The sequence below is a fragment of the Martes martes genome (genome assembly GCF_963455335.1).
Source record: "Martes martes genome assembly, chromosome: 5".
NCBI classification, from domain to species: Eukaryota; Metazoa; Chordata; class Mammalia; order Carnivora; family Mustelidae; genus Martes; species Martes martes.
The window spans coordinates 97040768-97064631 of NC_137892.1; the positions used below are offsets into that span (position 1 = coordinate 97040768).

At 40.3% G+C, this 23864-nt stretch overlaps 2 protein-coding genes across 4 annotated transcripts in view; one reads left to right on the plus strand and one right to left on the minus strand.

Annotated features, from left to right (window-relative positions):
• Nucleotides 1-13641, minus strand: part of LYRM7 (LYR motif containing 7) — a 32614-nt gene extending 18973 nt beyond the window's left edge. For 2 of the 3 annotated variants that reach the window (XM_080804530.1, XM_080804528.1), the window contains exons 1-3: nt 13522-13591; nt 5104-5176; nt 3167-3234 (exon numbers count right to left, since the gene is read on the minus strand). In XM_080804530.1, the coding sequence (XP_080660656.1) occupies nt 3167-3234; nt 5104-5176; nt 13522-13539 (159 nt within the window). In that variant the 5' untranslated portion in view covers nt 13540-13591. Of the gene's footprint in view, nt 1-3166; nt 3238-5103; nt 5177-13521 lie in introns of all 3 variants that reach the window. The other variant, XM_080804529.1, reaches the window with a different exon arrangement.
• A 4686-nt stretch (nt 13642-18327) lies between these two features.
• HINT1 (histidine triad nucleotide binding protein 1) lies at nt 18328-22966 on the plus strand. The gene is made up of 3 exons (XM_080804527.1): nt 18328-18562; nt 20625-20729; nt 22649-22966. The coding sequence occupies exons 1-3, from the start codon at nt 18452-18454 to the stop codon at nt 22811-22813; spliced, it is 381 nt and encodes a 126-aa protein (XP_080660653.1). The 5' UTR covers nt 18328-18451; the 3' UTR covers nt 22814-22966.
• The last annotated feature ends 898 nt before the right edge of the window (nt 22967-23864 follow it).

The following is a 23864-nucleotide window of genomic DNA, read 5'->3' on the forward strand; positions in this document are numbered from 1 at the left end:
CTAGAAGGCTGTTGTAACAATCCAGTGAAAGATGATGGTGGCTTGAAGTAGGAGGTAATGATGGGGAGGATGAGCAGTGGTTGAATTCCAGATATATTCTGAAGTCAAAAAAATCGGTTGACAGGTTGGATATAACTGTGAGAGAAAGACAGCAATCAAGAAAGAGAGCACCAAGTTTTTTGGTCTGAGCAATAAAAGATGGGAGCTGCCATTAACAGACATAGAGAAGGTGTGGAAGAGCAAAGTCTCAACTCCCAACAGATCTGAGAAGGGACTTAGCAGGAGAAAAAATGGGTCTCCTCATCCTCTGGAAGTACTTAAACCTTAGACTCATAGGTCTAAGGCAGGAAACAAGGCTTGATGAATGATAAGGGGAAATCAGAAACGATGAGCAGGAGGTGGTCTGTATGAATCCTGGAGCACCCCCCCCCAAAAATCTATCTCCTTACTTACCTATCTACCTCTTTCCACCCACTGGTCTAACAGATAACAGAGTTCCACAATGCAACTAACCTTTAAGGAAGTTTACTATTTGTTGAGGTGTAGTATCAAAGAATATTCACAACTTATTTGAAAAGACTATTATATACTCCTACTCTTTTCCAGCTACTTATCTGTGCGAGGCTGAATTTTCTTCATATACTTTAACCTAAAATACACTGCACCAGATTGAGTGAGGAAGCAGATAGGAGAACTGAACTGCTTTCTATTAAGCCAGACTTTAAAGAGATTTGCAAAATGGTAAAACAGTGCTCACTCTTCTCACTAAATGTCCTGAAAATACACTTATTTTCCATAAACAGTGTATTTGTTACCATGTAAGGAGCTTATTATTTTTAGACAAAAAATACATATTTCAAAAATCTCTTAATTTCAATTCCTACTAAGGAAAATATTTAAAGACACACCACATGAAATGCACTTTTTGGGGTCCTCAACTTTTTTTTTTTTTTTTAAAGATTTTATTTATTTATTTCACAGAGAGATCACAAGTAGGCAGAGAAGCAGGCAGAGAGAGGGGGAAGCAGGCTCCCTGCCGAGCAGAGAGCCCAATGCGGGGCTCGATCCCAGGACCCCGGGATCATGACCCGAGCCGAAGGCAGAGGCTTAAACCACTGAGCCACCCAGGCGCCCCTGGGGTCCTCAACTTTTAAGAAGGCAAACGGTCTTGAGACTAAACAGTTTGAGAACTGCTGGTATAAAAGATACCTGGGGAGCCTGGGTGGCTCAGTGGGTTAAAGCCTCTGCCTTCAGCTTGGATCATGGGATCGAGCCCCGCATCGGGCTCTCTGCTCGGAGGGAGCCTGCTTCCCCTTCACTCTCTACCTGTCTCTCTGCCTACTTGTGATCTCTGTCTGTCAAATAAATAAATAAAATCTTGAAAAAAAAAAAAAAAAAAAGATACCTAAGATTCTTTTTGGTGCCAAGACTTCATGAACCTTACACTACATAACAACGGAATTAACTAAAAACTACTAAATATTTAATCTATGCAGAATTATACAAAATATACATTTGCATATAACAAATATGTCATTTCTAGACTGCTTTATGTTAAATTAGTGCTTTAGAAGTAAAAGGAATTTAGAAGATTGTAGTTCATTTCCCAGTTGATATAAAGACATGCCAATTTAAAAATTTTTTATCATTTCTAAATTTAAAATAATTACCATATTGTTATTAATCAGTCTACTGAACAGCAAATAATGCAAACTTTTGTATACATCTTGTAACTTCTCTTCAAGTTATGACTTGATTATGATGTCATCTTAACTTCTGCCATGTATAAAAACTACATGGTCCCTATTTGCCCTACCAGATTGTTAAATGAAATCTTTTTCCTTCTTCTTTATATCAGAGGAATAAAAACATTTAGGCTATCTCATTTTAACTCATTAACTTGATTATTACAGATATTTACTATTCTAAAAACATTTTTCTCTACTAAAAATAAATGTATTTTAAAAAATATGTTACTTATTTGACAGAGAGATCACAAGTAGGCAGAGCAGCAGGCAGAGAGAGAGGGGGAAGCAGGCTCTCCATTGAGCAGGGAGCTTGATGTGGGGCTCGATCCCAGGACTCTGAGATCATGACCTGAGCCGGAAGTAGAGGCTTAACCCACTGAGTCACCCAGGTGCTCCAAAATAAATGTTTTTTTTTTTTATTTAAACAATTTTTTTGTTTTTTTTAAAGATTATTTATTTATTTGACAGACAGAGATCACAAGTAGGCAGAGAGGCAGCAGAGAGAGAGGAGGAAGCAGGCTCCCTGCCGAGCAGAGAGCCCGATGCGGGGCTCGATCCCAGGACCCTTGGATCATGACCCGAGCTGAAGGCAGAGGCTTTAACCCACTGAGCCACCCAGGTGCCCCAATAAATTTATTTTTATAAAAAAAATTTAACATGTAGAAATTTTATTAAACATTAAAGATTTTCTCTAGTTTGTAGCTTCCTCCTTATCAAACCAATTCTTGGAATTATAACTGCCCCTGCAAAAAATTTTCCATTTTTTGTTTTCCTCCTAAGGGTCCTTTCCCTACATTCATATGAAGTTAGATACAGAAACACTTAGGAGGCTCAAAATAGAGACAATATGTATGTATATGCAGTATGTTTTTATACAAAAAAGGAATTGTGCATTTTTTTTAAATGAACATGTACTGGGAGTATTAAGAAGCTCACAGATCAGTGTCAGTAGACTGACTGTCTTCAACTAGAGCAAGTGACCAAAAGGCAAAGCAAGAATAGTTCACAAATTGTGGCTGATTAACTTTCACTGCTGAGTTAGGAATTTAAAAGAAAAGCTAGTCTACTTGAGCTAAATGAACAGAAATTCCTCCTGTAGTTCTAATACTCATTCTCCTTAGTTTTAGTCATTTGCCTTACGTAAAGATAGAATTTCTGTGGATTTCTGGGTTGGTTCAACTGCTCTTGCTTTGACCATAGCTACATCCATGTTCTATACACTGGCAACTTGCTGTTTTAGGGGTGTAGAGGATGACCTTGAAGAGATGAGCCATACCAAACAAGCGAAGGTTACCTACAGTTGTGATGTCTTCAACTATCAAGTAATAATTTTTATTTCATATACCCCCTCTATTTTCATCATTCTCTAAGAAAATGTATAAGGGCTTTATCATAATTGAAAGACTCAATTACTATACCTCTTCTATTTTCTTGGGAGAAGTTTCACTTTTATTACTTTTGAATTCTTCATTTATCTTTATTCTGGCTGCTAGAGAAAGAAAAAAAATATATATAAATATTTCTCTTCTAATTTATAATTCCTGCCCCAAGAATTTATATGTTATTCATTATGAATGACTACTTCTCTAGTAGTCAAAATAGTTTTGCCTCATGTGAAACTAATTATAAAAATAAGACTTTTTTTTTTTTAAACTGTCCTGGAAACCTTTTGACAGGCTGGCAAATTTTTAATTAAACCTAATACACTCTAATATATTAATACTTTCATTTCTTGCTCTATACCTCCAATTCATTTGCATATCTCTAGCTATCAGATTCTAATGAATCCCATTTAATACTTTCTTTCTATGAATCTGAAAATTTAAAATGCTTTAAGATGGCAAAACTCAATATATACAAACATGTTAAACCACACACACACACACACACACACACACACACACACACACAATAAAGACAAAGGACCAAATATACATAAAAATGGTTTGGCTGGCACTTTGTCATCATTATAGCATAATTTTAGTCTAATCTGACAACTGCCTTATTGTTGTTTGAGCATGTAAAGGAACAACCCATGTAAAGTGCTTAGTAATTACACAATGTTAGCTGTTCTTATGTCACTTAATAACACTTAAAGTGCTGTTGATGGATAACAGACAGAAAACCCTCCTTCTTTGCTTTATATATTTCAACATAACGTGCTGAAGATTTGGGATTTAGAGCCAACTGCTTAGGCTAAATCCCAGCTCTACCTCTCACTAGTATGACATGGGTCAAATCCTTTCACATTTTGTCAGTTTTCTCATTGGAAAAAAAAAATTTTAACAGTAACTATCCCACAGGGATATATGAAGAATTATATGAATTTGGTAAAGCATATGCAATATGAAGTATATACTTTAATATTCAAGATATTATTCTTGGTGAATTAAAAAAAACTTGAATTCCTAGGGACAGTGGGGATACTACCTAGGTGCCCTCTTTTTTTTTTTTTTTTAATTTATTTGTTAGAGAGGGAGAGCGAGCACAGGCAGACAGAGTGGTAGGCAGAGGCAGAGGGAGAAGCAGGCTCCCCGCCAAGCAAGGAGCCCGATGTGGGACTCGATCCCAGGATGCTGGGATCACGACCTGAGCCGAAGGCAGCCGCTCAACCAACTGAGCCACCCAGGCGTCCCCCTAGGTGCCCTCTTAAAGAGTTTTAGTAATATATGAAAACAGATACTGCACACGATCAATACCTAACCTAACCTTCAGAACTCTGACTTCTAAATACGATTAAAGCCACTTAAAACAGTGAAACACTAAATTTGTAAAACATTTGGGACAGATTCTCTTTCACAGCTGCTATCACTTCTAGAATGGCACAAGGAATTAAAAATATGGAAGTATCTAGGGTGCCTGGGTGGCTCAGTGGGTTAAAGCCTCTGCCTTCGGCTCGGGTCATGATCCCAGGGTCCTGGGATCGAACCCCGCCATCAGGCTCTCTGCTCGGCAGGGAGCTTGCTTCCTCCTTTCTCTCTCTCTCTCTGCCTGTCTCTATGCCTACTTGTGATCTCTGTCAAATAAATAAAAAAATCTTAAAAAAAAAAATATGGAAGTATCTGTTCCTAGGGAGTGTGAAAATGTGATTATATAATAGAAGAAAGTTTAATGGCTTGACAAGCAATGGAGCGTGCTGAAATTTTGATCTTTTCTGGTTCTTTATAAACACTAGATCTTAAAAATTTTTAAGTAGATACTCCTCAAAGTAGTGTAATATAAACTAATGTTCATAAAACATAACAACATTAGGGGAGAGATATAAAGATCACTCTCCAAGGTGGGTCTTGACTATACAAGTTCTCTGGGATATGTGAAGAACTGATTTACTCCAAAGTGGTGAAAATAAACCTACCTTCTAATGCTCTGGTATCATTTTTAAAAACCCGTTGTCTGGTCCTGTGTAATGTTTTAAAGAGCTGTAAAACCTGTAAAAAAAAAAAACCAAACTAGAATTCAGACCTCAAAAGAAAAAAAATTTACATTTTATATAATTAAAAGGATTACAAATTATTTTACTGTTTGTTACTTTGATTATTTTTCAAAACAGCCGGTGAAAACCAGGGTTTGCCAAAACAACGTTCCCTTCTTAATTTATCTTTAAATTAAAAAATAATTACATTTACAAAAATACCAAGTTCTTTTTTTGTTGTTGTTGAAGATTTTATTTATTTATTTGATATATAGAGAGAGAGATCACAAGTAGGCAGAGAGGCAGGCAGAGAGAGAGGGGGAAGCAGGCTCCCTGCCAAGCAGAGAGCCCAATGCAGGGCTCGATCCCAGGACCCTGAGATCACGACCCAAGCTGAAGGCAGAGGTCCAACCCACTGAGACACCCAGGTGCCCTAAAAATACCAAGTTCTTTGGGAAAAAACCAAGTATGGTTAAAAAGTTAATAATCCCCTTGCCAAAACCAGTCTGCTAGAGTAACTTTATTAGTCTGGTATGTATTTGTTCTCACTTTTCTTACCATATTGAGACCTTCAACTGCTTTTAAAGTTTTACACACATTTATACAAACTCATGGACTTACTACATCTTAAGATAGCCCAGATGGAAGATGTTTCAGATAATTTAGGAAAGTATAATTGTGATTTCCCAAAGAGAAGTGGAACGCTGAGACTTATGAATATTCTAAGACTATGTTAAAAAAACAGAGAGAAGAGCCCGACATTTTGGTAGAAGACAGATTGTGTAGAGGCCTTAGTGTTAGGCCAAGCCTACCTCACACTTCTCAAGTTTAAAAACGTACTCAGTATTGATCACCCAATATTGTTTTTTCTCCTGTCTTTTCAATTTCAGAAACAGAAGACACTGAGTTTCTCAAGCTGGAAATCTCTAGGCAATTCTTTTAATCTATATTACTCTTCATGTGAAAATTTTAGGAATGTCTCTCTAATGTTTTGATATTCTCCATTCCTGAAAATTATTTAAGTTCAGACCCTCCCATCTCTTGCTTAGACTACTTAGACACTCTGCCACTATTCCCTCCTTCCCTCCAATTCATTCACTAGATAAAATATCTAATATTTATCTACTAAGTATACTCTGTGTGCTAGGCATTTTTAGGTATTTACATATATTAGAAAACCTATAACATCAAAGGCAGACACCAAAGCAGAAACAGGAAACATGAAGCAAAAAACATAAAAATACAACAAAACAAAAACCAACAACCACAATGAACTTCTTCAGAAACTTAAGTGACTGCAAAGATGGAATAACAACAAAAAGAAGTAACAGTAAATTAAAAAAGGAACATTCAGAAAACGCTCAAGGTGCTCAGGCAACAAATGAGTGATAGCAAATATTAAGGGTAGAAAAACAGCCGAGAAGTAAAATAAAAACTCAGAAATTGAGGAGAGAAAACACAATTAAGGGAGTACTCTAAGTGGACCAACAATTACATTAACAGGATTTCCAGGGGTGCCTGGGTGGCTCAGTGGGTTAAAGCCTCTGCCTTTGGCTTGGGTCATGATCTCAGGGTTCTGGGATCGAGCCCTCACATCGGGCTCTCTGCTCAGCAGGGAGCCTGCTTCCTCCTCCCTCTCTGCCTGCCTCTCTGCCTACTTGTGATTTCTGTCTGTCAAATAAATAAGTAAAATCTTTAAAAAACAAAAAACAAAAACAAAAAACCCAGGATTTCCAACAAGAACAGAAGGGCACCTGGGTCCCTTAGTTGGTTAAGTGTCTATTAATTTTGGCTCAGGTCATGATCTCAGGGCCCTGGGACGGAGCCCTGCATCAGCCTCTGCACTTGGTGTGGGGTCTGCTTAAGATTCTCTCTCAACCTCTCTCCATCTCTCTCTCTCAAACAAATAAATCTTAAGAAAAAGGGCAGAGAAAACAGACAAATTAAAAAGAGGAAAAATAAAGAAAATGTCACCAAGTAAGGTTAATCAGTTACTTGACTGAAAAAGCTCCAAGTGCCCAACACAAAACCCATACCATAGTACATCATGATATAGGTTCAGCACAATGCTAATAAAAAAAAAATTTCAAAGATAAAAAACAGTTCATATAAAAAGGACAGAAAATCAGAATGACACCTGACTTCTAAACAGTATTACTGTGAGAAGACAATGGTATAAGATTTTCAAGTTTAAAAAAAAAAAAATGTCCAGAGCAATTCTCTCTAGTCCCCTCCCTCTTTAGGAGCTTTGTACTATCACTTTACTATCACTTAATAAACTTTGCTGCCCACCAAAAAAAAAAAAAAAAAAAAAAGTCCAGCTTAGAATACCATACGTAGGGGCGCCTGGGTGGCTCAGTGGGTTAAAGCCTCTGCCTTCGGCTCAGGTCGTGATCCCGGGGTCCTGGGATTGAGCCCCGCATGGGGCTCTCTGCTCAAAGGGAAGCCTGCCTCTCTGTCTACCTGTGATCTCTGTCTGTCAAATAAATAAATAAAATCTTAAAAAAAAAAAAATACCATACATAGCCAGATTATCATTTAACTGCAAAGGCAAAGAGACATTTTGAAAATACAACGTATCTTATCTGCCATACCCTTTCTTGTAAAGCTATCGAAGAGTATGCTCCACAACAAGGGGATGAACTATAAAAGAAAAACATGGGAAACAGTGAGAAGGGTGAACCAACACAAAGAAGGTGAAGGACAAATACAGGTCAGCATCTGTGTGGCCGGCCCACAAAGCAACTAGTCTAGACTACAGCAGAAGTTTGAACTACTCCAGAAAAAATGTTCCCAGGAAAAAAATCAAACTGATAACTGATTTTGGGAACAGGTAAGTAGGAAACTAACCAATGATAATAAAAACACTGTTATTTTTTTTTTTAAAGATTTTATTTATTTATTTGACAGAGATCACAAGTAGGCAGAGAGGCAGGCAGAGAGAGAGGAGGAAGCAGGCTCCCTGCTGAGCAGAGAGCCAGATGCGGGGCTCGATCCCAGGATCCTGGGATCATGACCCGAGCTGAAGGCAGAGGCTCAACCCACTGAGCCACCCAGGCGCCCCTAAAAACACTGTTATTAATTTCAAGAAAAACACAATTAGAAAAGAAAAGCAATGTAATCATATATTAGAAGACTCCACTGTGGATAATTTTATACAGTCATAGTAACTTAAAAAAAATGAAAACTAATTCACCAAAATTTGTAAATGAGAGGACTAAGTTATAAATGGGGAGCTTAGTCATCAACTTGTATTGTTAAAAGTCAGTAAACAGTATCTCAAAAACAAAAACAAAACAAAACAAAACAAAAACAGTATCTCTCAAAAGAAAAAAAAATGAATAGCAGTTTAAATATATTCTTTGGAAACAGGGAGGTAAATGTAAGAATAGCTAAAATGATTAAAAGCACTTATCCCTGGGGAGCAGAATTGGGAGTATGTAGAAGGAAGTACACACCTATTGGTTTCTGTTTATAACACTTTGATATTTTTTTTTAAGATTTATTTATTTATTTATTAGACAGAGACCACAAGTAGGCAGAGAAGCAGGCAGAGAGAGGAGAAAGCAGGCTCCCTGCTGAGCAGAGAGCCCGATGCGGGGCTTGATCCCAGGACCCTGGAATCATGACCCGAGCCGAAGGCAGAGGCCTAACCCACTGAGCCACCCAGGCGCCCCAACACTTTGATATTTTAAAACTTACTCATTTATCAGCTTCATGAAAACTAAAAAAAAAATTGTTTTAGAAAGAGAAAGGGAAAAGACATTATCAGAAAAGAGAAAAGACAAGCCCCGACCAGAAGAAAATATTTGCAAACCATATATGTGGTAAGGGGCTGTTATCTGGAACATTTAAAGAACTTTTACAACTCTACAGTAAAAACATAGGAAAAGGATTTCAATAGACATTTCTCTAAAGATAGACAAATGGTCATCAAGGCCATAAAAAGACGCTCAATATGATTTGGCATCTGGGAAATAGAAATTTAAATCTCAGTGAAGTACACTTAAGCCAAGCAGAATGGCTGTAACGAAAAAGAAAATCAGTAAGGAGTATTGGCAAGAATGTGGGGAAACTGAAACTCTTATACATTACTGGTGGGAATGTAAAATATTGTAACTTGTTTGGAAAACAGTTTGCCAGTTGCTCAAAAAGTTAAACATAATGTTATCACCTGATCTAGCAATTCGACACTTAGATACATAGCTGACAGAAATGAAAACATAGGTTTACACAAAAACTTGGACATAAACGATCATAGCAGCACTATTCACAACAGTCAAAAAGGAGAAACGACTCAAACTTCTATCAGTTCATAAACAGGTAAATAAAATGTGGTGGATCCATACTGTTATAGCTTGAACTGTGTTCCTCCAAAGGACATACTTAAGTCTTAATTCCTAGTACTTGTAAAATGCGACTTTATTTGGAAATAGGGTCTTTGCAGATGAATTAAGTTAAGAAGAGGTCATTAAAGTGGGCTATAATACAATATGACTGGTATCCTTAAAAGGAGGAGGAAATGCCATGTGAACAGAGACACACAGAATGCCATGTGAAGATGGAGGCAGAGATAGAGTGATCCAAGAGTAAGCCAGCAAGCCAACAAGCCAATGAACATCAAGGATTGATGGCTAGCATCAATACATCAAATAGAAGTAAAGATTCTACCCAGTTTCAGAGGAAGCATGGCCCTGCTGGCACCTTCATTTCAGACTTCTAGCTCCAGAACTGTGGAGACAACATCTTTCTGTTACTTTAAGCCACCTAGTTTGTGGTACATTGTTAGAACAGCCATAGGAAACTAATACAGATGTTAGTATTGGGAAGTGGGGTATTGCTATAATGAGTACCCAAAAATATGGAAGTGGCTTTGGAATTGAAATGTGTAGAGACTGAAAGAATTTTGAGACTGCCTTGAAAAGACTGCAGAAATATGGACTTCAAAGGTAATAGAATATCATAGAAACCCAGGCAGTTTAATATTACAAGAGTGGTAGAAGACAAGTTACATGGGATTAAAAGCAAAGTGGAAAGTTAAGTAAATCTAATCATTTTACGTGTTTTTCTAGGGAAAAAAGTAATTTCATTAACAAAACAGCCAGCATCCCTAATTTAAGAACTAGTGTACACAAAAATAAATTCAAAATGGATTAAGGACCTTAATATGAAACACGATACCATGAAAATCCTAGAAGAGAACACAGGCAGTCACCTCTTTGACATTAGCTGTAGCAACTTCTAGATATGTTTCCTGAGGCAAGGGAAACAAAAGTATAATTAAACAATTGGGAGTACATCACAAAAGCTTTTGCACAGCAAAGGAAACAATCAACAAAACTAAAAGGCAGCCTACAGAATGGAAGAAGATTATTTGCAAATGACATATCTGATAAAGGTGTAGTACCCAAAATATACAAAGAACTTACAAAACTCAACACCCATAAAATGAATAATCCAGTTAAAAAAGGGGTAGATACAACATGAATAGACATCTTTCCAAAGAAGACATACAGATAGGCAACAAACACATGAAAAGATGCTCAACATTACTCATCATCAGAGAAATGCAAATCAAAACTACAAGAAATACCACCTCGTACCTGTCAGAATGGCTGAACTCAAAAACACAAGAAATAACAGGTATCGGTGAGGATGTGGAAGAGGAACTCTCTTGCACTGCTGGTGGGAATGCGAAGTGGTACAGCCACTCTGGAAAACAGTGTGGATGTTCCTCAAAAAGTTAAAAATAGAATTATCCTATGATCCAGCAACTGCAATACTAGGTATTTACCCACAGAATACAAAAATACTAATTCAAAGGGTTGTATGCATCCTGATGTTTACAGCAAAATTACTTACAATAGCAAAATTATGGAAACAGCTCAAATGTCCATCGACTGATGAATGGATAAAGAAGTGACACATAAATATACAATGGAGTATTGATCAGCCATAAAAAGAATGAAATCTTGCCATTTGCAATGATGTGGATGGAGTCAGAAAGTATTATGCTAAGCAAAATAAAACAGAAAGACAAATACCACATGATTTCACTCATATGTGGGACTTAAGAAGCAAAAAAATTAGGAAAGGAGGAAAAAAAGGGAGAAGCAAACTAAGAAAGAGACTCTAACTATAAGGAACAAACTAATGGTTACCAGAGTAGGGATGGATTAAATAGGTGATAGGGATTAAGGACTGCAGGTGTTGTATGGAAGTGTTGAATCACTATAGTATACACCTGAAACTAGTATTACACTGTAGGTTAACTGGCATTTAAATAGAAACTTAAAACAAGAGAACTAGTATAAGAAAAAGAAAATGTCATCAATACTGTCTTGGAGCTGTAAGAGCTAAAATCACCTTGGAGTTAATAAATTTTTATATAAATGCAGAAAGTAAGGTCACAGATTATCTTCTCTTCCTCATTTACTTATACTAATTGGATAATTTAGGTAATGCATATGGAAAGCGGATTCTCTACAGATCAGTTAGAACAGGACACTGCCACTCATTGTAAGCACGGACAAGTTACTCATGCTTTTTGTCTCAATTTTCTTACATAATGGGTTAATATTAGGGGTGTATGGGAAAATTTCTGAACTAGGTTTCACTTTAGATATTACTTTCCTATCTCTTCTAAGTCTGGGTTACATGCCATTCCTGAGTACATCCACAGCATTGGGCACTTACTGCATAGTATGTGAATCAAATACTTGCTGTGGTCCCATACCTCCTCAAAGGCTATGTATCCTTTACACTTACCGTAAGTATCTTCTATAAATGGTAGGGCTCCCCAAAAGTGTTTCTGGAATGAATCTTATTTAATTACTTTTGAATTCAAGTTTTCCAAGCAACATCCCACTTCAAGGACTTTCCATATACTTTTTCCTCTTTCTGAAATATTCTTTTCCTCTCTTCTTCTAGCTAGTTTATTTTTTCTTTTTAAAAGATTTTATTTATTTATTTCAGAGAGAGCGCGGGCATGCACAAGCAGCGGGAGTGGCAGAGAGAGGGAGAAGAAGCAGGCTCCCTGCAGAGCCAGGGGACTGCGATGTAGGACTCGGATCCAGGACCCTGGGATCATGACCTGAGCAGAAGGCAGCGGCTTAACCAACTGAGCCATCTAGGCACTAGCTAATTTCTAATCAAACTTCAGGTCTTAACTTTCAATTCTATGAAAGACTTTTTTTTTTTTTTTTTAAATAGGCTTCATGCCCAGTGTGGAGCCCAACCACAGGGCTCCAACTCAAGATACTGACATCAAGGCCTAAGCTGAGATACAAGCAGGATGCTCAACTGACTCAGCGACCCAGACATTCCAAGATATTATTATTATTTTTTTTTTTTTGCATTCCTCCAAATCCCAGCTATAAGCTCACAAAATACACTGTATTTTCAATTCAAAATCCCCTCCCTGCTAAATTTCTTTTTGAAGTCAAAGGTGGTCTGCTTATCGTTGCATCCACTATGCCTAGACAGTTCAGGCTAAATGTAGGCTGTAAGGTATTATTGATAGCTATTATAGACACTCAATAAATTAGCTGAATAACTCTTTACAATTGTTTCTACTGATGCTGTGACATATACTAAAATGTACTGAGAACGCCAAAGTCAGTCGTGCAGGAGGCACCGCTTGGTGGTGCCTTATTACTGACCAACCACAAACACTGCTTTTCCTCACTCTACTGTAACAGGCCTTTTCCTCGTTTCCATGCTTATACTGCAGCCAGTGACAGAGACTAGGGATGGCTAGCCCCTAAGAAGTGTGCGCCAGCCAGGAACGTGCATCAGTTTGACAAGAAATCAATCGAACACCAGTTCCTCAGGGAAGCACCCGGCGGAACCATCACTTCCCAAGTTTTTTCCGAGCACTCAGGTCTCATGGGTCTCTGCTCCGTCTCCGTTGGTGTTGATTTTTGGCAAGTGATTCCGCCAGGATTCAGTTTCCTCGGCTGCCATACTTTGGGGGTACCTTCCAGTTATCTGACTAAACTCCACCTCGCCGGACCTTTCACTCAGTAGATGGTTCCAGTGCAGGGCTGCCTTTGGCGTCTCGTCTACCTCTCCACGATGTGAAAAAGGTCCCTCAAACATTCGGTGTGGGGATGAAACGGGGGCAGAAACTCGCATGATGTACGAACAAACACTTTGGTACCCCACGAGAGGAGGGGGGAAACACTGGTGCCACCCTCCCTCCTCGCACCTGCCCAAACCCTTCACCGCCCTTCGCAAGTGGTCACTGGGCTCCTCAGCGGCAACGTTCACAAGCTCCGTGAAGGGTTCTGAACCCACACCTACTGAGATTCCAGACAACCAGCAAAAGGCCGCTCGTTTTCCCTCCCTGGGCCCTCTCACCTTGGTCGCCTGACCCATGTCTCTCCTCACTGCAGCGCACACAGCTCCGGCGATCGAGTCGCCCCCGCCTCTCGGCAACCAATCACTGCCCGCGTGGACTATCCAACTCCCCGAAGTCACGTTCCTAATGTGACGCAACCAATCACCGCTCAGATTCCCCATTGTAGCCCCGCCTCCCATAGTGAGACACTGGAGACGAGCTTGCTAAATGGCTGCAGCCGGGTTACGACCGGGAGAAGCTGCCGAGCCCAAACACTAGAGAGGAGGAGAACGGAAATTACCTGGACGCCATGTTAGTTAGGGGCAAAGTCACTTCCGGTCCCTTCTGAGGCAGTCAGGTGGCGGAGGGTGGGTTATTTATCGGATGGCTTCGATGTCTCTACGTTATTACTTCTTGCTTGGACGTTGGGGTTATGTAATAAAGAACCTTTATGTTAATTATTCCCAGTCGCGACTGTCTCCTTGTGAAAGTGCGTAAGAGCCAAGTCCTAACAAATATAGCTGCCATTGGGGTGCCTGGGTGGCTCAGTGGGTTAAAGCCTCTGCCTTCGGCTCAGGTCATGATCCCAGGGTCCTGGGATCGAGCCCCGCATCGGGCTCTCTGCTCAGCAGGGAGTCTGCTTCCTCCTGCCTCTCTGCCTACTTGTGATCTCTGTCTGTCAAAAAAAAAATATCTATATCTATATCTATCTATATCTGCCATTGATTGGAATTCTGGCTTTCCAAAGCTCTATTTGTACATTCTCTCAATTAATTCCCGGAAAAGGCGCGGTAGAGTTACTTTGCTCAAGACCACAGGCTAGAGGGGTGCCTGGTGACTCAGTCAGTTACACTGACAGCCCTTGATTTCAGCTTAGATTTTGATCTCTGGGTAGTGAGACTGAACCCCTCCCCTCCCTTTGGCTCCATCCTGAGCTGGGAGTAGCTTCTTTCATCCCTTTCCCTCTGCCCCTCCCCTTGCTCAGGTGCTCCCCTGCACACTTTCTCTAAAATAAATGATTCTTAAAACAAAACAAAACAAAACAAAAAAACATATTGCTGGCAAATAAAGGTCTGGGACACAAATCCCTATGCCCGACCTAGTCTTACCCTCTTCACATCCTGCTCACTCACCTTACCCTACTCTTTGGTTTTGCTGGTCAAGCAGACAGAAATGTACTTATTTAAGTACATTTTAATTTAGGACCTTGTAAACTTCAAGAAAAATCTCAACCTTTCCCTCATCGCATAATCGTTGTTTGCCTTCCCTATGTCACAGCCTTTCAGGTTAATTTTCAGGTAAAATTTCTTTTTAGTAGGAATGAACGATTTGAAGCAAAAGATGTTAAAGACTTTTTTCCTCCTCTGTGATTTATGTCATTAAAAAAATATTGCAAGTCATCAGACTAGCAAGATAATAGCTGACTTCTTAAATTATAATTCATTAGATTTGCAGATGAATGTTTAACATAACCAAGCAATTAAACCAAATATACTCGGTACTGTCTTTTATATAGGAAACAATAGATGATCTTGTGACATTGCATGATGGTGCCTTCTAATTTTTAAAGAATGATCAAAACATGCTTATTTTCATTTCCAGCTTAGAATCATTGCCCAATTTCCTGAAAATTCATAGTTTATTGTTATAATTTCAGGCTAACTAGGGTCCTGTATTCAGTTAACCAAAACCCCGTATCTGCCAATACTTGAAAATAAAGTTCTCACAGGGCTAAAATCAGTTCAATACTGGAGCTTCTCTTCTTTTAGATAAATCTGTATGGTTCCTTCAGCTGTTCCATAAATGAGGTAATGATTTTGGTTATTCTAGGAATATGTCCTGGTTTGTTAACATCTCAAAAGTGTCAGATCAGAACTAAACAAGAATTCCAATTTATTCCTCAGATAAGTTCATGGAGCTATAAGTAGGCAGAATAAAGGCTTCCAAAGATGTCCTTGTTTAAATCCTAGGAATTTTTGAATATGTTACCTTATATGACAAAAAGGACTTTGCAGATGTAATTAAATTAAGGCTTTTGAGATGGGAAAATTTTGAGATGGATTGTCTGGTGGGCCCAATGTAATCACAAGGATCCTTATAAGTGGAAGAAGGAAGCAGAGTCAGGGAGAGGTTTGAAGATGCCCTGCTGCTGGTTCTGAAGATAGAGGAAGGGGCCTCAAGCCAAGAAATGCAGGTAGCTTCTAGAAGGTAAGGTAAGGGAAATGTTCTTCCCTAGAGCCTCTAGAAGGAATGCAGCCCGATTAACACATGATTTCAGCCCACTGAAATTCAGACTTCTGACTTCCAGAACATTACCTGTTTGTGGTCCCTTTCATCTTGAAAGCCAACAGTAGAGGATCTTCAGTCTTTGACTGTCACCTCTCCTTCCATCATCATATCTCCTCCTTCTTCTGTGTCCCTCTTTCACTTATAAGGCCTCTGTGACTATATTTGCCCTATCTAGACAATCCAGGAATCTCACCCATCAGAAGATCCTTAATTTAATGACATCTGGAAATCCCTTTTACCATGTAAAGTAACATAATCATAGGCTCCAGAGATTAGGACATGGGCATCTTCTGCCTACCATATCCAGTTTAGTTGAAGCTGGTCAATAAGGTTGAAATGGAAGGAAATGAAGTAGGAGAAACAGCCATGGGCCTGATCATTAAAGAACCCTAGAATCCAAGGTAAGGATTTTGGATTTAATTTTGTGATGAAATGCCTTACCAACAGTAGAGTGAGATCATAATTTTTATTTTATAAAAATTACTTTGTGTGCTGAATGGCAAATTGACTACAATGGAAGCAGAACTTACCTAGGAGGCTCTCAAAGTACTCCAGGCAAAATATGACAGTGGCTTGGATTAAGGTGGTGTCGTAGAAGAGGTGAAAAAATGATCAGATTCATGATCTGTATTGCCAAGAATAAGACAGAAGAGTTAGGATGATTTCATGGCTTTTGACTTGTGCAACTTGGTGAATGGTATTATGGTAGATGTAGAATGCTGCAGCACTAGGATTCCCCAAATGTTAACAGTTGACCACAATCACTTTATCCTTTTCTATCTCTCTATACATGAACATTTTCTTTGTATTTCTTTACTGTTTGAAAGTGAGATGCTGACACGATACTCACTCCCACACTCCTAAATACTTCGGTGTTTTTTATTCTTTAAAAAAAAAAAAAAAAAAAGGACAGTCTCTTACTTCAGTGGGCCTCAAAGTACGGTTTCAGGGCAACCAGCAAATGCATCACTTGGAAACCTGTTAGAAACCTAAATTATAAGACCCCACCCCAGATAAACTAATTTTGATAATTTTGCTGTGATTTAGATTTAGATTTTGCCAATTATCTTTGATAGCAACAGTAGCAAACGAGTCACTTTTGAGACTCAAGGGATCCACTATCAATAATTTTCATTGGCAGAGGACAGAACAAGACAAACTAGTAAAACATTCTCATATAGGATAGTCCTGGAGCTATAGTTAATTTTTCTTAGTAAGGGCATGTGGATATTAAATGTTAGCTAGAGAAGAAGGCCAAGAATGGAACCCATTGAGAAGTCTAGAACTGGAGGCTTACTGTGAAGGAGAAATAGCATTCAGAGGGGTATAGGAGGCAAGACCACGAGAGCGAAAACTATTACTGAAAAGAGGAAATGGGGGCGCCTGAGTGGCTCAGATCATGATCCCAGGGACCTGGGTTCTAGCTCCGCATCGGGTTCCCTGCTTGGCGGGAAGCCTGATTCTCCCTCTCCCACTCCCCCTGCTTGTGTTCCCTCTCTTACTGTGTCTCTCTGTCGAATAAATAAAATCTTCAAGAAAAAAAAAAAAGAAAGAAAGAAGGAAATGAGCAACAATAGGAAATAATGCCAAGAGGTTTACTAAGATAAGAAATGGAAATGTTCACAGAATTTTGTAAGTGGAGGTCCTTCACAACTTTGACAAGAGGGAAATGGGTTAAAAACAGATGAGAAAGTAGACACAGAATAAATAAAAGTTTTAAAAAGCAGGGACGCCTGGGTGGCTCAGTTGGTTAAGCGGCTGCCTTCGGCTCAGGTCATGATCCCAGCGTCCTGGGATCGAGTCCCGCATCGGGCTCCTTGCTCCGCGGGGAGCCTGCTTCTCCCTCTGCCACTGTGTCTGCCTGTGCGCGCGCTCTCTCTCTCTCTCTGACAAATAAATAAATAAAATCTTAAAAAAAAAAAGTTTTAAAAAGCAGCAAAGATATGAAGGGGTATGTCAAGGAAGGTGTTCTTCCTTTAAGGTGGGACATGTTACATTATGCTGATTACTTCCGGGAAGAAGTCTTAGTTGCCCAGTGGAGGGAGATTTACAAAGTCGGATTGCCTGGGTCCCTACCCTGGAGTCTGATTTAATTGATCAAGAGTTTGGCCAGGTTCAAGAGGATTTTTCAAAAGTTCCCCAAGAGATTTTAATGTACAGTGAGAATCACTGCTAGAGGGAGAAAAACCCTGATACAAGGAGGGCTTACATACTGTAATCAAGACCTTCTGCAGCTGAGAAATTGTTAGATGTCTCAGACAGCAAACACGACCAGCACTGCCCGATTATCAAATCTTTTCAGTTACAGTATCTAATTATTCCCACAAGGGTCCATAAAGCAAGTGAAGAAGGACGTATACAGTAACTCCACTCCCCAAGACACACTAAAGAAAGAAAGAAAGAAAGAAAAGACCTCGGTGTGGCTCTCTAGAGTCTCAATCAGGAACCTCTCTTCCGCCGGGTCTCCTCTGCGGTTCTTGGAAGCTCCCCCGCGCGCTCTGCGCTTTGAGCGCAGATCGCCCAGTGCGCACGCGCAAGGCCAGCCCGGACGCTCGAGCAGCGGTCCCCGCGCAGGCTTGGCTGTGCACGCCCGCCCGCTGCCCCGGCTCCTCCCTCCTCTCGAGCTTCTGCCCCGGGCGGTCGCGCGGGAGGGAGGCCGAGATGGCAGATGAGATCGCCAAGGCTCAGGCCGCGCGGCCTGGTGGCGACACAATCTTCGGGAAGATCATTCGCAAGGAAATCCCAGCCAAAATCATTTTTGAGGATGACCAGGTAGACACGGGACGTGGCCTCCCTGGAGGGCTGAGGCAAGGGCAGTCTCCCTTGAACACGCGGGTTTCCCGCGGCCGAAAGGGAAAGGATCGGGCGGCCACGCGAAGGAAAGGGACTCGGCCGCCCCGCGGGGCCTCTGCCGCGGGCCCCCAGCCAGCGGGCAGGGCCGCGGCCGCTCCGAGGCCGCCTGCCGGCGCGTGCCGGCGCTCCGGTTACGCGTTATCAGCCCGGGGCGCGGGTCAGGCTGCCGGGCGCCTGCGGGGCCAACACTGCGGGGTCCAGGCGCGTGTGGGGGACGCGCTGGCTCCTCGGCGTGGGCGCCCCCCGGCTCCGCGTCTGCCTCGGACCTAGCCAGTGTCAGGAATCTCACAATCTCGCCAGCGCTCTGCCTGACAGGGAGAAATCCGATCGCGCCCTGACTGAGGCCCAATCTCCGCGATCTCCCGCGCACAGCCTACCCGCCTGGGCTTTCCCGGGCGGCAGTCCGCTCCACTTTGTGTGAGATAGACGGTGGCCCGCGGCCTCGGAGGTGACGGGGGGCGTGCGGACGCGCGGGGCCAAAGGTCCGCCTCCGCCGGGGCCTGCTAGTCAACCCCATCCTACCCCCGTCCCTTTCCGGCTGCGGACCCTGGCGGGCGTGGGGTGGGGGGGAGGGGTGGGTCGCCTTTTGGAATTTGCTTTCCCTTGGCCCCGCCCGGTAGCAAAGTTTGCTTTCCTATTTGGCAGGAAGCAGTTTTATGCCCGGGGACTAAGCACGTTTTTGTTGACTTCCTCGTAGGTGAAATTCTGTTTTAGGAGGGCCAAGTAGATGTGACGCCTTGTGTAAAATACTTACTGAGCGAGTTGTATTTATGGGTTTGGACCTCAGATGAAGATGGGCAGGAGGTTGGCCGATTTAGACAAATTAACTGTTAAATTAATTTTAAGAAATATGGGATATAAGGGAAACATTGTTTTTACTCTCCTAGTAGCGTTCTTAGATTCAAAATGTTATCTGAGATTTAATTAGATTACTCTAGGTTAATTTTGATGGCTTTATTTGTTACTAGCAGGGAAGTTCTTTTGTTCTAGAAAATGCGTATTTTTAAGTATTTTCACTTGCTTTTTATAAATGACAATTGAAATTCTGATGTTTGAACCACCTAAGAGCCAAGAGTATGACTGCATGAAGCAATCTAAGTGATACAGCATTTTGTGTGGAGTACTAAATAGAATTAGTCTTGAGACCTTTTAGGAGGGAAGGTCCTATAAAAGCGGCTTCCACCTTCAGTGGAGAACAAGAGATAAAAATATATTCATGTGGTATGTAATTTGTCTAAATGCTTCTTATCTTCATTTCTACAAAAGACAAAAGGCAAACAGTTGAGTAAGATGGGAAGAAAGAGGTATTAGTCAACATATCAGACAAATACATAATTACAAAGATGATCACTGCAGTAAAGGAAAAAAACCAGGAAACTGCACAATCAGCACTCCTAACCTAGGGAAGGTGGAGAGAGAAATCTGATTTCTTTCAGAAATCTTATATATGCTGGTTGCTGAGGAATGGATGTCAGGTTAAGTTAGAAGTTGGGGTTGAGGGGAGAGAGGACCATTGCAGTAGAGGGAAGGGCCTTTGAAAAAAGCCTGGGAGTTTGGAGAGAGATGAAAGACACTGTGATTTGATCAGGAAGGGTTGCATGAGGTCAAATTGAAAAGGTAGACAAGGATTAGCATGCTTAATTTCTATTTCACTTAAATGTCCCTACCTCAGAGTGGTTTGTCTGTGATTCCCCAGTCAAAATTGTTTTTTTTTTTCCCTTTGAAAATCATTTATTTCACTCTTTACTTTTCCTTTGTAACATGTAGGTAAGATCTTACCCTAATTATACTTTTATTTGTTTAAGGTCAGCCTTTCCATTAGACTAAATTCTATGAAAATAGCCATGGGATCACATGTATTGTGTACACTTCTGGTTTCCTAGCATCTACTACAGTGCCTCCCATGGGGCTAGTGTGAAAGAATAAATTTAGCCTATAAGATGATACACTAAAACAGATTTTTCCCTCCCCTTTTCTCTAGTGTCTTGCTTTCCATGACATTTCCCCTCAAGCACCAACTCATTTTCTGGTGATACCCAAGAAACATATATCCCAGATTTCTGTAGCAGAAGATGATGATGAAAGTGTAAGTAAATTTACCAACACAATTTATTTTCTTGCCCCCCCCCCTTTTTTTTTAAATTTGGGAGACTAAATTTTGACCAGAAAGTGAGGTAATATTTTCATTTTCCTGAGGGAATTATTGAGGGAAAAAACCAGACAGTCCTTTGGGTGTCAGTGCAATGTAGAAATACTTTGATTTTTTCAAATTGAGATATAGTTGGCACATAACATTATGTTAGTTTTAGGTGTACAGCATAATGGTTTGATATATGTATATTATGAGATGATCACCATAGTCAAGTGAACATCCATCATCACCAATTCTTAAAATGGTTCCTAACAAGCAGTAGTTGGTGAGACTCATTTTTCCTCAATAAAGAAACAGTACATCATACAGGGGATGATGTGGGGTTTTTGTTTTTTTTAGATTTAAAAAAAAATTATTTGACAGAGGGAGAGAGAACAAGCAGAGGGAGCGGCAGGCAGAGGGAGAGGGAGAAGCAGGCTTTCCTGCATAGCAGGGAGTCCAGTGTGGGGCTCATTCCCAGGAGTCTGGGATCATGACCTGAGCTGAAGGCAGTCGCTTAACTGAGCCACCCAGGGGCCCTGATGTTTTTCTATCATTTTTTTTTCTATTAATACCATTAGAGAAAAGAAAAATCACTACTTGGTTTTGCCAGATGTCTAGGCCTCAATTAAATATTTTCCTAATGCTCCTTGTGGTATAATTGTTTATAAATACCGGCTCTTCATCTTCAGGGGTGCTTTTATACTTCCTGCCTTATTGATGTCAGGCCTGGTCATGTGACTTGACTCGGCCAGGAAGTGCAAGCAGGAGTGATACATCTTGTATAGAAACTATAAGAGACGAGCAACTGGTTTGTCAAGTTCTCTCTTTCCACTGCCACTCTGGTCATACACAAACTACTCCATCAGCCTGGGTTTCAAAGTGAAAAAGATGAAGAATTTAGAGCCTAATCAACTTGTGATGAGCATGTAGTAAGCACAAGAAGTGTATCTCTGTTATAAACCAGTATTTTAGGGGTGCCTGGGTGGCTCAGTGGGTTAAAGCCTCTGCCTTGGGCTCAGGTCATGATCCCAGGATCCTGGGATCGAGCCCCACATCGGGCTCTCTGCTTGGCCGGGAGCCTGCCTCCCTTCCTCTCTCTCTGCCTGTCTCTCTGCCTACTTGTGATCTCTGTCAAATAAATAAATAAAATTTAAAACAACAACAAAAAAAACCCCGGTATTTTAGGGTGGTTTGTTACCCCAGCTTAACCAAACTTATCCTGATTGATGTACTTTTCTAGTACAAGAAAGCAAGATACATCTTGCTTTATTAATAACATTTAAATCTTTTTTTTTAAAGATTTTATTTATTAATTGAGAATGAGAGAGCGAGAGAGCACGAGAGCGGGGAGGGGCAGAGGAAGAAGCAGATTCAGTCCTGGGATTCCTTTTTTTTTAAAAAAAGATGTTATTTCTTTATTTAACAGAGAGATACATAGCGAGAGAAGGAACACAAGCAGGGGAAGTGGGAGAGGGAGAAGTAGGCTTCCCGCAGAGCAGGGAGCCCGATGCGGGGCTCAATCCGAGGACCCTGGATCATGACCTGAGCCAAAGGCAGATGCTTAACGACTGAGCCACCCAGGCGCCCTATTAAGAACACTTAAATACCCACTTGGAAAATGATTTTAAAATTGTTGTAATTGAGGACATTTATGTCTAATTTGTTTATTGGAATTAGTAATGAGTAAATACCTAATCTTAATGGCTTTTTAATTGTAATTGTGTTATAATAGTATTAAGAGTTTCCAAATATTTGCCCAGAGGGATATGTTTCAACTTGATGGCCTTTTAATATTTCAACTTGGTAGTATGTTATTTAATGGCAAGAATTTGTAAACTGCCTGTGCTTAAGAAACTTTTTTTCTTTTCCAGCTTCTTGGACATTTAATGATTGTTGGCAAGAAATGTGCTGCTGATTTGGGCCTGAAGAAGGGTTATCGAATGGTGGTGAATGAAGGTTCAGATGGGGGACAGTCTGTCTATCATGTTCATCTCCATGTTCTTGGAGGTCGGCAGATGAATTGGCCTCCTGGTTAAGCTTGTTTTAGGGATGATTTTCCCTCCTCTAGGCAGTGGTCAATATTTCCCAGTTCTGTAGGTTAAACAATATACTTCTTTTGCCTATGTATGGAGAGATTGAAGAAATAATTTTTAAAAGCCATACATAATAAAAGACAATGTTGCATGGTTTTCAGCCTCTTTGACTCCTGTATTTGATTTATTAAAAAATATACATATATATTTGTTGGAATGTATGAAGGTAGAGTTCATAATTTGGGAGGTTTTTGGTTTTTCTCCTGAAGGAGGGCTAAACATATGTACATTGTTATAATCGTGTTACTGGTTTCTGAATACAAATTACAAGATTTCACAAATTTAGCTTTGAAATACCATTTTAGGGTAAAATATTAGTCCAGGAGAAGATTTTCTAATCTAAATCTCTCATTTTTTAAGAACAAAGGAGTATATGATGTGATTGATCTAGAAAGTGACAGGTTTGGGTCTAAAAGGAATAGTTTTTGTCTAGCCCATGTTTCACCTGGACTTTTGGGATAATTTGGAAGGGATGAAAGTAGATTTATCACAGAATCTTTGATGACCATGTAAAGCTACACATTGGTATTTCTTTTGTTATCTAAACTCTTGTCTGAATATTTATTTTAATCATACTACTTAGAATTAATTTCCCAAATTGAAAACCTACTGTTTTTTTTTTTTTTTTAAGATTTTATTTATTTGACAGAGATCACAAGTAGGCAGAGAGGCAGGCAGAGAGAGGGGGGAAACAGTCTCCCCGATGTGGGGCTTGATCTCAGGGCCCTGAGGTCATGACCTGAGCCAAAGGCAGAGGCTTAACCCACTGAGCCACCCAGGCGCCTGAAAACCTACTGTTTTGAATGTGCATTGCACACTAGCAAAAATATTTAAGTTGTACGTGAATCTGGCTATGTGGCATTGAGGGAGTGGAATCTAATGGTTTGAGTTCTCCTCATGAAGACTGACCAAACTTTTTTAGTGTTGCCATGCACCCTAGCCTTTCTGAGATGTTGTAGGGCAAGTAGTTTTGCCTTTTGGCTTTCCTTCATGT

Excerpts from the sequence above, each read along its gene's own strand:
- HINT1 (XM_080804527.1), top strand. The coding sequence starts at position 18,452 with ATGGCAGATGAGATCGCCAAGGCTCAGGCCGCGCGGCCTGGTGGCGAC. Across the intron at positions 18,563-20,624 it reads TCATTTTTGAGGATGACCAG|TGTCTTGCTTTCCATGACAT; the intron begins GTAGACACGGGA and ends CCTTTTCTCTAG. Across the intron at positions 20,730-22,648 it reads CAGAAGATGATGATGAAAGT|CTTCTTGGACATTTAATGAT; the intron begins GTAAGTAAATTT and ends TTTCTTTTCCAG.